General features: G+C 35.8%; 1 protein-coding gene across 1 annotated transcript in view; it reads right to left on the bottom strand.

Annotated features, from left to right (window-relative positions):
• ARHGAP42 (Rho GTPase activating protein 42) overlaps window positions 1–12,389 on the bottom strand; it is a 150,551-nt gene that overhangs the window by 93,970 nt on the left and 44,192 nt on the right. The window contains exon 3 of the mRNA XM_027739048.2: window positions 3,438–3,499. Within this exon, the coding sequence (XP_027594849.1) occupies window positions 3,438–3,499 (62 nt within the window). The remainder of the gene's footprint in view (window positions 1–3,437; window positions 3,500–12,389) is intronic.

The raw sequence follows: 12,389 nt of genomic DNA, 5'->3' as shown, positions 1-12,389 counted from the left end.
CAAACCTAAGGCGGTATATCATAAGAAAGGCATCTTATGAGTTACATTTTCCTTTATTTGCTTTTTAAGGAGAAATGTGTGGTGCGTGGCCTCTGTTTTTTCTGACTACTAGTCAATTTTTTATCATCAGGAAATAAAAGACAAGGATAAAAGAAATTGACTTGAAATAATCACCATATTATTACTGCTGCCAATAATTACGGCTACAAAGCTTTACACAACAGAATATTTATTTATGTGCTACACAGTTTCATTTAACCTTCTACTTCAGTGTTTTTCCCAGTAATATTGTTCATAATATCTCATTTTATTAGCTTCTTCTAAATAAAAAAATTTAGTTCTTTCTGGTTCTTTATGCAAGAAGGGTAGAAGACTTGCTAAACACCTCTCAAACTATTTCCTTTACCACTGGAAACACTTCATACATTCAGTGGACAAGCACTCCAACATTCTCTGTGTTCACCAAGACAAAAAAATAATTTGACTTATGAAGAATTTAAGAGGCATCAGATGAGAAATAAGTTGGTAATATGAATACATACTTTCAATATTCAAATCTGTTTCATGCGCTTATATGCACACTCATAATTTAATAAAATTCAAGGCAAGGAAACAAGGCCATTAGCTGGTATGCAACATTAATATCTGTCATTCCATATTCCCATACATCCTGCATTCACTGATACAACAGTGTCTTTTACTGTCACACACTTCAAGAATTAAAAGAAAGTTTTAAGTGGCATGGTAAAGTTTATCCATAAATAGCCACAACATTGCCTAGCTGTTTTTCTCCAAGCCTTCAAGAAAACGTCAAAAAGAACAAGGCTTTTTTTATAACTTTTCAAAGTTTTCTCTTTTTATGCAGAAGGAAATCAAATGCCTAAAGACTTGCATGTCCTGTCTCAAGTTTTCCCATCAGCTGAGAATTTTTTTCTAAAATCATCACTAATCTGCAAATTGGTTGGCTTGAAGTGCTTCCAGCAGAGAAATCTAAGTGCATGCATAATGTTCCAAACTTCCTTAGAAATAAGCAAAAGTGTTTTGAAGATTTCACAGTTAAATCCCAAGTTTGTCAAGCAGAAAATTTATTACTGCAATCTGTTCAGCATGTCGCATGGCACGCTGATCCTCACAGGGACCTCTGGATTCTGTGATGGCATGTAAGCAGTAAGAGACTGGAGAATAAAAAAAAGCATCTTTGACAAAGGTGACTTAAACTTTAATAGTTTAATTCCAATAATAATTAAACAAATTCCACCCAAACTTTTTAAAAACAGAGAAAATTTAAGTTAGAGAAATTTTCTTATTCAAATATCACTACCATGAAAAAAATGTGTCCTCAATGTTCTCAACATGAACATTCAGTTTGAAGAACAAACAGAATGAGGTTATTCCAAACTGAGCACAAAGATGGATACAAATGATTTCCCACCAAAAGCAGCTTCTCCATACATGAAGACCCTGTGGGAGACTCATGATGGAGCAGCCTGTTCCTGAAGGACTGAATCCCATGGAAAGGACCCATGCTGGAGCAGTTTGTGAAGAACTGCACCCCATGGCAAGGACTCACACTGGAGCAGTGGAGGACTGTCTCCCATGGAAGGGACCCACATTGGACCAGGAGTGGCACCTCCCATTACCTGTCCTCCTGTGCTACTGACAGAGAGCAGGGAGAGAACTGGGATTAAAGTTAAGCCTGGAAAGAAGGGTGGGGTGGGAGGAAGGTTAAGATTTGTTTTTTATTTCTCATTATCCTACTCTGATTTGATTGTCAATAAATTAAACTGATCTCCCCTAGTCGAGTCTGTTTTGCCTGGGACAGTAGCTGCCGAATGATTTCTCCCTGTCCTTAGCTCGATCTATGAGCCTTTCCTTGCATTTTCTCTCCCCTGTCCAGCTGAGGAGTGACAGAACAGCTTTGGGGGGCACCTGGTATCCACCCAGTATCAATCCACCACACTGGGCTATACAGTCCATGCATTCCCATTGAAGTCATACTGATATAGAACAAAATATATCGTTCTATCTGACTGGTTTTTTTCACTTAGTAAAATTTATGGGGTTTTCCCCATTTTACACTAAAGGCCTTCCTACATCTTTTACAAAGTAAAACATTCCATGGAAAGATCAAACTATAAATCACAGAGAGACCAGAAACTTCTAAAAATGAAAAAGGTAGTGACTGAGAAAAAAAAACCCAACAAAATAACAGGAAATTATGTATACATATTATGAAAGACTAACCAATTTGAAAAATAAAACCCTGGCCTAATAATTGCTTTTCCTTTTTCTAATAGTTAGTTCACAACAATCTTTAACTTAAACTGGAAAGCTATCAATTTTAAAACATTAACTAAGGGATTAATAAATGTTCTGCTAAACATCTTTTAAGGTGGTAAGTACTGAAGTCACCTCACTCTTCCATCTAGCCAGAAAAAATATTTAATATGAGGCAAAAACATTTTATACTTTTATAGGTTTAAATGATATTAACTATCCAACTATACCATATAAATGTTATGATTTTGCCACTAAATATTTATCTAAATAGAAATAGTGGGAGAAAATTCTATGCTTATTTACTTCTAGGTATAAGACGACTTTATGTAAACTTCTTCCTGGATTAATAAATTTGCTGCAATCTGAGTCATACTTTCCTCAATTCCTTAAGTACCCATAAGAGGAAGGAAAACCAGGACAAAGTTATTGGATGGGTTTGAGCTAGTTAAACTTTCTCAATATTTAAAAATCCTCCTACTGAGGTTAATTCTTAGCTCACTTTTTTATTCATTACTGACTCCCAAGGAAGGAAAAAAAATACTTTCATCTTTTACATGGAATTTTTTAAAAAATACCTACAAAAGAATACACTTAAAACTTCTTTGACAAAGCTACATTTGAATAGAAATATAAATGAAAGCACACAGTAAATCTTATCAAAGGGCATAAGGACACCATATCAATGGATGAATTTGACAAGTCTGATCTATAACATATCCTACAAGAGTTTCTCTGGGGTGATGAATTTGTTTTCTCTTCTTTTCACTTACCATATTCTTGGTTCACTAGTATACATTCACCGGACAACACTTAGAGTATTCCATTAAATATAAATACCGATCTACATTTCTACTATAAGCTCTTCGCGTGAAGGGAAAGGTACAGCAGCATGAAAAGGTTATTTTGGAGCAGAGAGTGGGGAGGGAGAAAACTGAGAGAAAACAATGTAAAACTCTTTGGTTGAATACTCTATTAAAAATTACTGCAGTCTGTGCTAATACATTTCTGCCTTTGTAAAACTCCAAGTAATTCTTATGAAATATTTAACACTTATTACACACATAATAAAAAAAATTATTTAAGGGGGAATAGGAAAAAAGTGTACTATTTTACACAAAAAGAGGCCCAATGCAACATATTGCTGCCAGCAAACTTACCAGTCGTCTTCTCTCCTCTTCAACAGCAATCAGGAGCCGAGCAAACTCTTTCAAGGACTGGGCTGAAATGAAAACAAAGAAAAAGAACGTTCTGTTTAAAATTAGATTTTAAGACCAGGTGAGTCAGTTATCTGGATTGAAGCTATAGTGATAAAATACTGCTCTTATATAGTACTTCACTAAAATTAGTAGCCATTAAATGAGGCACAAACTGAAGCAAGAGGTAGGCCAAGAGCAAAAAAAAAGAACCTGAGTCTTAAGAGGTATATGTATTTTAAAAATAAATTTTTAAATGGAATATGGCAAACTGATTTTCATGAAACATGCAAAGACCAGTCTCAAAAGAAAGAATTCTATTATCAGCCACAAAATTTACTTTAGCACGCTAGAAGCAGAAAGAAAAATATTGAGGTTTTCCTATTAAGGTGCAGCAAAAAATATTTGCAAAAACAATGAAATATACTCGGGTAAAAATTTGAAAGTCAACATTTTAGAAGAAATGCCAACTGTTTAGATTTAACAGCTCTTTGGCTTTACATTTTACAAGGACAAGCTCTCAGGTGACTCAAACAGATGATTGATTTATAAGCTTTGAATTCTGTTACAAGGGTGAGAAAATCTTTGCTCAAAACTGTTTTCAAATAGAAGTCAAAGGGCCAAAGCAAATGTCAATGGAAACATAAGGGAAGAATTAACCCATAAAAGAGGGCGAGAAAGAGGAAAAGATTCTGAAAGCTCTTAAGGCTTTATTCTCACGTATGTAAATCTCTCTAGAAAAGTCTCTCTTTCCATTTATATTATTTTCTGAAGGGTATATGGGTTATTCAGAATTCAGCATCACAGTTCCACAGACAAAAATGTCAGAGAAGAATCATGTAAAGAGAGCTAAGTATCTCTTTTTACTTTCTCCTGATACAACCAGCAGTAATTGCTACTAATGACAGGATGCTAGATTTCATAGTTTAAATCTCTGATCTCAGAATACAGATTCATAAATCCTAGTTCCTCACAATAAACTTGAGGCAATCTGAATAATTTTTGAATGAGGAAAAAAAAACCCTGGAAACAAACCTCATGGAATTTCTCAAAAGAACAGGCTTGAAAAAGCCTTCACAGTTAACCAACACACAGTGTCGAGGTTAAGCTAACCAAACTCATCTCCACTATTCTTCCATTTTCCTAAGTGTTTTTACAAAATATGTCAGTTTCCATTAACATGGCTTTATCGCCTCTCAACTTCCCTGGAAGATTTAAGGAAATAAGTGCATTTTCTAGAAAGTACTGGAACACAGCAGATCCTTTAAGAGGGAACCAGTATCTGGCTTGCCTTAACTGCCTTGTCTGAGTGCACAAATTGCTACTTAGTTTTTGGACCATTCCTAAACAATTTTTATCCTTTATACCATCTGGACCTTGCAGAGGTCACCCTTGGATTTTCTTTGCTCTCTTTTAACTTTTACCGTTGAAGAACACTTTGTTGTTTGTTCCAATTTCTTTTGCAAGAACTTACATAGTCTATTTTTTGCACCTATAATGTTATACTTGCATATCTTGACCTCTAAGTCATTTTTTGCTGACAAATTCCTTTTTCCCCCTCTTATGAGCTCTTTGTTTAGTCCAAATACACCTGGTAAGTTAAATGTGCATCTAGTTGGGTCTTGAGTCTTTTCCTTTAATATTTTCCCCTGAGAACAAAAACACCAAAAGATTTTTCCAGTTATGTCAATATTAAGAACTTAGTTTGATATCCTCTGAATTAACTCAATCTCTTAGAGTCAGTTTATACTGTTCATCAAAAAAACCAAAAAACCAACAAACAAAAAACAGGTAAAGAAATAAGCTGATTATGCTACTGGTTACTGGTACTGATTATGTTAACGGTTACTGATTAGGTAACTGGTTATGTTACCTGACATGGAATCTGTTGAGCATTACATTCAAGAATATTGAGTATCCAATACAACACTCTAAAAACTAAATAAACAAAGAGCCAGACAGACATGGCTAAACTACGAGGAAGTGGGGAGAAAAAAATTCAACCAGTAAGAGAGGCTTTTGATTTATATTCCTAATTTCAAGGCAGAACCAGAGGGGTTTTTAGTTTCAAAACTGAAACTTTTGTTTAGTATTCAAATAAATCCAGGTCAGTCAGAGAAAAAAAGCATATAGGATATGTTCTGTAAGTCTGCAAATCAAGATTTTCCTCAATATTTAATACTAATATAAAGATGTATACACCAATATATAGGTGTATGTCACCTATACAGTGCCTCAGCTAAAGACTGAGAAGCTGTCTCCGTCTCCTCTTTCCCATTGACTCACCTTTGGGGGAATCATAAAGGTCAAAGTTTCACTAAGAACACAGAACCTACACTCTTCAGAAGCACTTAGGCAATCCATCTCCCTGATCTTAAAGACCTTCGTTGGAGAGACATCTTCGCATCAATACTGACTACACCTCCGCTGCTCACTGCCCAACACCCAGGAAGCCATGGAATGTCTTTCCCCAGCTCAGAAGGTGTGCAGGGAGAATAGATGCATCATGTAATTCACACCACAGTGAAGGATGCACACCCAGGGTGACCCCACCAGTTCTTGTGTCCTTGCAACACCACCACATACATGGAAAAAGACTTTACCTGCCTCCTACAATACCCCAGAGTATCGCAGTACTATTCAGAAGTTATACATCCTTCTTCCTATACAACCCTCACTCAGGGTGGCCTCATTAAAAGGCAGTGTCTGTCCCTAGAGAAGTTCAGCTGTGCTAGAAGCCACAGCAGGAGGGGGAAAGGGAAGGAAAGACAGTCCTTGTTCCAGTTTTCCCAGTATACATTTTTCCTTTCTTTCTCCTCTCTTTTCCCACAGACCTCTCCGGTTGCAAACAAGTGACAACTCTGCCAGACCTCAATTTGGGGGTGGGCAGAGGGAGGGATGCTGAGGGCAGAGCTCACCAAGGCGTCTCAGGCCTCCTGGGCAGCTCACCCACTGGGCACCGGGCACCCGGGCAAGCTGGGCAGGTGCATCCTTCCCCTCCACAACTGGGCCCCCTGCCAGGATTTCAGCACAGACCCTAGGCACTGAGTACACACACACCTAACTCTGGATTCCCAGCTCTCAACAGAAAACAAACAAATACTACAACAATAATAATCTGAGGTGCTCTTACGTAAAAAGATTAAACACAAAGATTTAGAAATTAGACCGATTTGTGTCAGATGCAGCTCATTGTCAAGACGCCTGGGCATTACATACCAGCCTCACAATCTTTTCTTACTAAGGCCACAATAATTTTTTCTCCCCCTCTTTTTATCAGAATAGACATAGAAGAATTAAAGTGAACTTTGTAAATACAAAAGGGTATGGGGGAGGAAGAGTCAAGTATTTTACAAGAGAAAATGTCCTGGGAATGTGAAAAGAAATAAATTCTGAAACACATCAATAATATAAAGTACAATATGTAATCTAACTTTTATTAAATATGAAGATATTCTTAATTATTTTCAGAAAGAATTGTTGTTATTGGTGGGCCATTTTAAGAAAAAGAAAGTGCTGACTCAACACTTTATTCTAAGTTATTAGGTGATATTAGCTTATAAAATCTCAACAGTTTTACAGTCTGCTTTTTATTTAAGGGCTACTACAAAAGGACTTGTAAGATACATTAGGCATTATGATAGAAATGATGCCTATGAAAAGCAACATGCAACAGGTAAAAACCATTGTGTATATGTATCTGGCTGTACATTTGTGGTCTCATTCATCACAATTGCAACAGGTTGCCAGCTGTTCTCTTTGGAGTATTCCCAACCCAGTAATAATGTGCTGCAAAATTTCCCTTGATCGGGAGAAACGGCTCCTATTACTTTATTTACAAAAAACAAAGACCCACTCTCTATATTTTTAAATGAAAAGTCTTTTAACTAGTTTGCTTCATAAGGAAGCAAACTAACAGTACCAACAGCTTAAACTTTAACAGTGTACATCAACAATCCATTTTTTTTTCCAAAATCCCTAGAATTTCAAACACATACTACAGTTCCACAAACAACTACACTAAAATAATAAAAAGCGAACTGAAATTTGATGTATGATTAAGTGAATGAGGGAGAAGTGAAAAGGATAAAAATACATTTATCTGAATTTATGGAATGCATTATTAAAAATACAACTCATTTATGCTCTAGTAATCTGGTTTACTGCACTAAAATCAACCCAGTGGTCCCTAGGAAAAAAACATGTATGTAACAAACCTTATGAAGTTTTTGCTATATGCTTGTGTAGAGAATGTATCACCTTAAAACAGCATGTCTACAGACATTATTGAAGCTACTCTATCAATCATTAACTTAATATTAAAGTGTACAGTGTTATACTGTACTACTAAATGTTACACAGAATAGGTATGATATCATGTACATTTAATGAGAAAAGGAAAACAAAGTGTATGACACATACAGTAGTTTAAACATGACCAATACTGCACTCAAAGACATAAAACCAAGTTTGGAAGGTAATGTTCAACCTAAGATAGACTGGAAAGTTACTGTGGAAGACAATAAAATTTAATGTTCTTTTCTGTGCAATGGACTGTTGGCTTAATTTTTATTTATACATGCAGCCTTAAACAATGCATAGGCATTTTTAAATACTCTACACAAAACAACATTTTATAGAAATATGAGCAGATACCACCACCATCTTCTGATGACAGTATGTCATTTGTTCTTATGACACCATGCTGTATGAAAGACAAAAATGTGCAAGACTGTCATCCTTGTATCTTTCTGATGTGACTGAGAAAACGCCAGGAGTGGACTGCACATTGCTCCCAGTACACTTTGGCAGGAAGGTCAGTCAAGTACATCCTCCAGAAGTGGTCATATCTAGCAGAGCTGTGGTATAGCAGGCTCTGAATTCATGCTTGAGCACGAACTTCAACTAAAGTCTTCAAGGGAGTTTTTCCCAGTTAGTAACACATTAGTGAATCAGAATTCAAGATGGACCAATGGCCCATAAGGAAATTTTCTAAGGTTTAACACTCGTTTACTAGACTTCAGTGAGAAAGCACAATAAATGTAAGATCCATGAAGGCTGGGAGAAGAGACTATCCTTTCCAATTCTGAAACTAAAGTAAACATATCATTAAATAGTTAATTTAATTCACAATTATATTTCCAGAGCTTTTAATGATTAGCATTATTTGCAGCCACAAATGCTATTTCGAGCAGTTTTTAAAAAAATTACAACATCAAATAAAATTTCCATTCTTCTTTCTGTGCCTTTAAGCCATACTGAAAAAGTAGAGGAGGTGGTGGTGGGGGGGAGGGACAGTAGGTAGGACAAGAGTAGCAACAGATGGTTTCCTAATCAGACAGAAAAATCAAAAATTTGAGATTAACACGGACAGGTCACAACAGGTATGAACAGACAATAATCTGCTTTCTTGGTACTTTCTACCTGAGTAGAATTGTGAATGTCATAAAAGCCACATAGGATCTGTAGTGTCTATTGGAAGGTAACTAAACTGGATATCTCAAAGTATCAGACTGCAAGTTTTCAAATGCCAAAATGTAAATGCAAAGGAAGACTGTCTCAAAAGAAGACTCCCAAAGCCTGCCATTCTCTTTGTCTTTCAATGCATGGTCTATGAATTTAAATAGAGCCTTATCTTATACAACAGAGGTTCCCCTTAACACTGTCACAACCTGGAAGAATTGTTAATGATTATTTTCTTCCTTTTTTTCCTACCGCATTCAGCCCATAAAACATTAAAAGTGAACAATTATCTACAACTTTAAATGGAATTAATGTTTAGCCCAATGCGAACAAACTGAAGGATCAACACTTTAGTCTACAAACTGAAACAAAGAATAATTTGTGCAAATTGTACAAAACATGTCAAATGTACTTTAAGCTGAGTATTGGTGTCAAAGCATTTTATAACTAGTGTTGACTGGGTTCGAATATTGCTGTAGGATGATTGAAAAAACAGTAGTGTAAGGCAACTGCGACACAGTCCTACAAAAAACAGCCGTTGTTTTTATTTCTAAACCACTTTTTCAGAAAAGCTGTATTTGGATAAGTAAATGTATGTCTGATAAATCTTCCCAATTATTGCTCAGGTTTTAATTTTTCTTCAGCTGCTGCTATTTCTTCTGCTACTTCTACCCTCACTTTCCAAGTGGCAACATTTTTGGAGAAACTTCAGCTTGGGAAACTGAGCTCAGTGCCATAAGTAATATTTACTGAGAAAGCAGAAGAGAAGAAAAAATAGGAGAGGGAGTGCAGGATTTTAAACCACTGTTTTTCTTACCTACTAAAATCTTACCTATTAAAACTATTAAAATCTTCTTACCTATTTTGTCCTCTTCTGAGTTTCATTCCCAAGATATTAGAGGAAACAGAGTAACTGCTTTCTTTTGTTAAGGTTTAAGGTAATATCGCTTAGGTATTTATGTAAATTCCAGTTTCTAAGCTCACAGCATGACAGATAGGTTTTACCTTTAAGCTGAGTATCAGTGTCAAAAGATAAATTATGTTAGAAGGTTCCATTATGGGAAAAGAAGTGCGAATAGCAAGATAATGGTTCATTTCTTCATGGAGTTTCAATCTCATTTAAATTTGGAAAATTAATATTAGATGTGCTGCCTTATCCTCCCCATTTGGTTTCTCTTACTTCCCTAATCTGGGTATCGGGTTTTATGGATCTGTAATAAGGACCTCATGCATTCCTGTTGTCTGTGCTTACATTTACCACAACCTCCACAAGAACAGTAAAAAAAAAAAACTATTTGTACCTTCCTCTAATACAATGAAATGTACTTCTGGTACTAAAAGACACAGGCTGAAACAAAGATTCAAGTGTAGAGGTTTTAAAATTACATGGATGTACCCCAAGGCAGAAATATATTCTCAAAGTGACAACAATTTCTGCCAGCAGACAGTGGTTTAAATTCACAGCCCAAATAACCATAAATTTCCTTGAAGACTTCCATCATGGAAAGGTACACAAAGGTAGAGACAACTCTGTCTGGTCTATATTGCTCTTGTGATAGAATCAAGACATTCTTAGAGTAAACAAAATGAAGCAATTTCAGACTGAATAAACAAACATTCTTATTATTTGCTCCATAATTTATCTGGTAAGTAAACTCTGCAAGGGCTTAATCCAGTGCTTTTTTTATCAATTAGCACCATGATCTTTCAGATTTTGAAGCAATTTCTACCTAATCCAGATTTTAAACTTTCACCTCTGATGAACTAAAAATTAAAAAAAAAAAAAAAATCGATCCAATTTCAAGGATGGTTTATCCTGACTTAACACAGACAAGCCCATAAGAAAAATAAATAGTAACTATTGCTGTAAGAGTTAGATCCTCCCAGGGAGTACAACTTCCAGCAGTCATTTTGTTTCCTGTGGTAATTCCCTCCTTGAACTGTAAGAAAAGGTATTTTGCCTATTTTTTTCAGTTACTGAAAATGTGTGCTACCTTACAAAAGTAAATCCAAATTTGCCAAACAAATCCATTATACATCAGGAAGGAAAAGTATAACAGCAGAGAGACAGAGATGAAAAATGCCTGGTTTAAAGCTCCTGCAAAGAAATTATACGAATGAACAAGCAAGAAAAATGACAAATTTAAGACTTTTATGCCCAAATTTATGCTTCAAGGACTATGTATTGTTTTCCAAATATGATCACATCTTCGACTACATACTGGCAAGCAGAGAATTTTATCAGAGCACAGCCACCGAAATACATGTAACTAAAAGTAAACAAACACCAAGTTTTCTCTCTACTTCATTTGAGTTAAAGCATTGTAAACTCAGAGTAAATTAAGTGGTATTTTGTCCTCCACATCATAATTTGGAGTGTATTGGCTCTCTGCAGTATTAGGACAGAGAGACGGCTGTAAGTGATCAAAATTCCCCATGAAGACAAAACCAACAGTGAAACTATCACAGATTCAGTAACAGTCTCCCTGCTCAACCTCCCCTGTTTTATGGCATTTGATCCCTGTCTGTTTTCAGGCAGTGTTCCCCATGAACAGACATCTTTAAGCCCTTCATTTGCTAGCCATATACCAGGCACAAGCATTTGGGTTTTGTCACACTGTAAAGGCAACACAAACCAGCAGAAGAGGCCAGCAATTCCACAGTAACGATGGCACCTCCTGTCTGAGCACAATACACGTGTGCCTCACAGTGCAGGCCAGCATGAAAACCATAAAAGGCAGCAAATCAAGATCTGAGCTTAATCAAGCCCAAAGCTTTGTAAGATGTGTTTGCAAGGACAGTATAACAAGTACATACCATATGAGGCAACTGGAATTTCAAACCAAAAGTATTTTCATTTTGCAAAACTTTAAGAGCAAATATATCAAGGTATTTTATGAAGTTTTTTTCCTAAACATGTGTAAAGCATAAAATGTAGGGCCGCTATTAGAAGTAAAAATCCTTTTACCATTAGAGAATTTTATTGAAACAAACCTTCGTCAGGGTAACTATCTAAATCGAGTTACAAACAGTATGATATTTGAGAATTCTTTGCTATAAAAAGTAGCTATCATGTCACAAATATTTAAACATACAAATACAAGTCTTGTACAAAAGTTAAAACAATGCTTTGAGCCAAGACATTTACACTTTCCACGCCACTCCTTTTCAACAGAAGTCTACACAAAAAGCTACACATTTATCTACAAACTAAGAAGATTTGCAAGAATGTCAGGTTATCCTGAATACCGAAATTCACTGTCAGTACTTGTCAAAACACAATACTTGGAGAGATAACCTGAAGACATGCAATGTTACACAATTTAAATACATCGAATTACTTGACATAATACCAGTAAATTGCCATGCAGAACCTCACAAAACAAGTACAAGTAGAAAAATTCTAAATGGATCAAGCAAGGGCAAAACATTTCATAGAGTGCTGGAAGATTT

This window comes from Pipra filicauda, unplaced genomic scaffold, assembly GCF_003945595.2.
Source record: "Pipra filicauda isolate LSUMZ 115617 unplaced genomic scaffold, ASM394559v2 scaffold117_size3949168_pilon, whole genome shotgun sequence".
Taxonomy (NCBI): domain Eukaryota; kingdom Metazoa; phylum Chordata; class Aves; order Passeriformes; family Pipridae; genus Pipra; species Pipra filicauda.
Note: the sequence above shows the minus strand (reverse complement) of the source record. Positions and strands in the feature narration are given on the sequence as shown.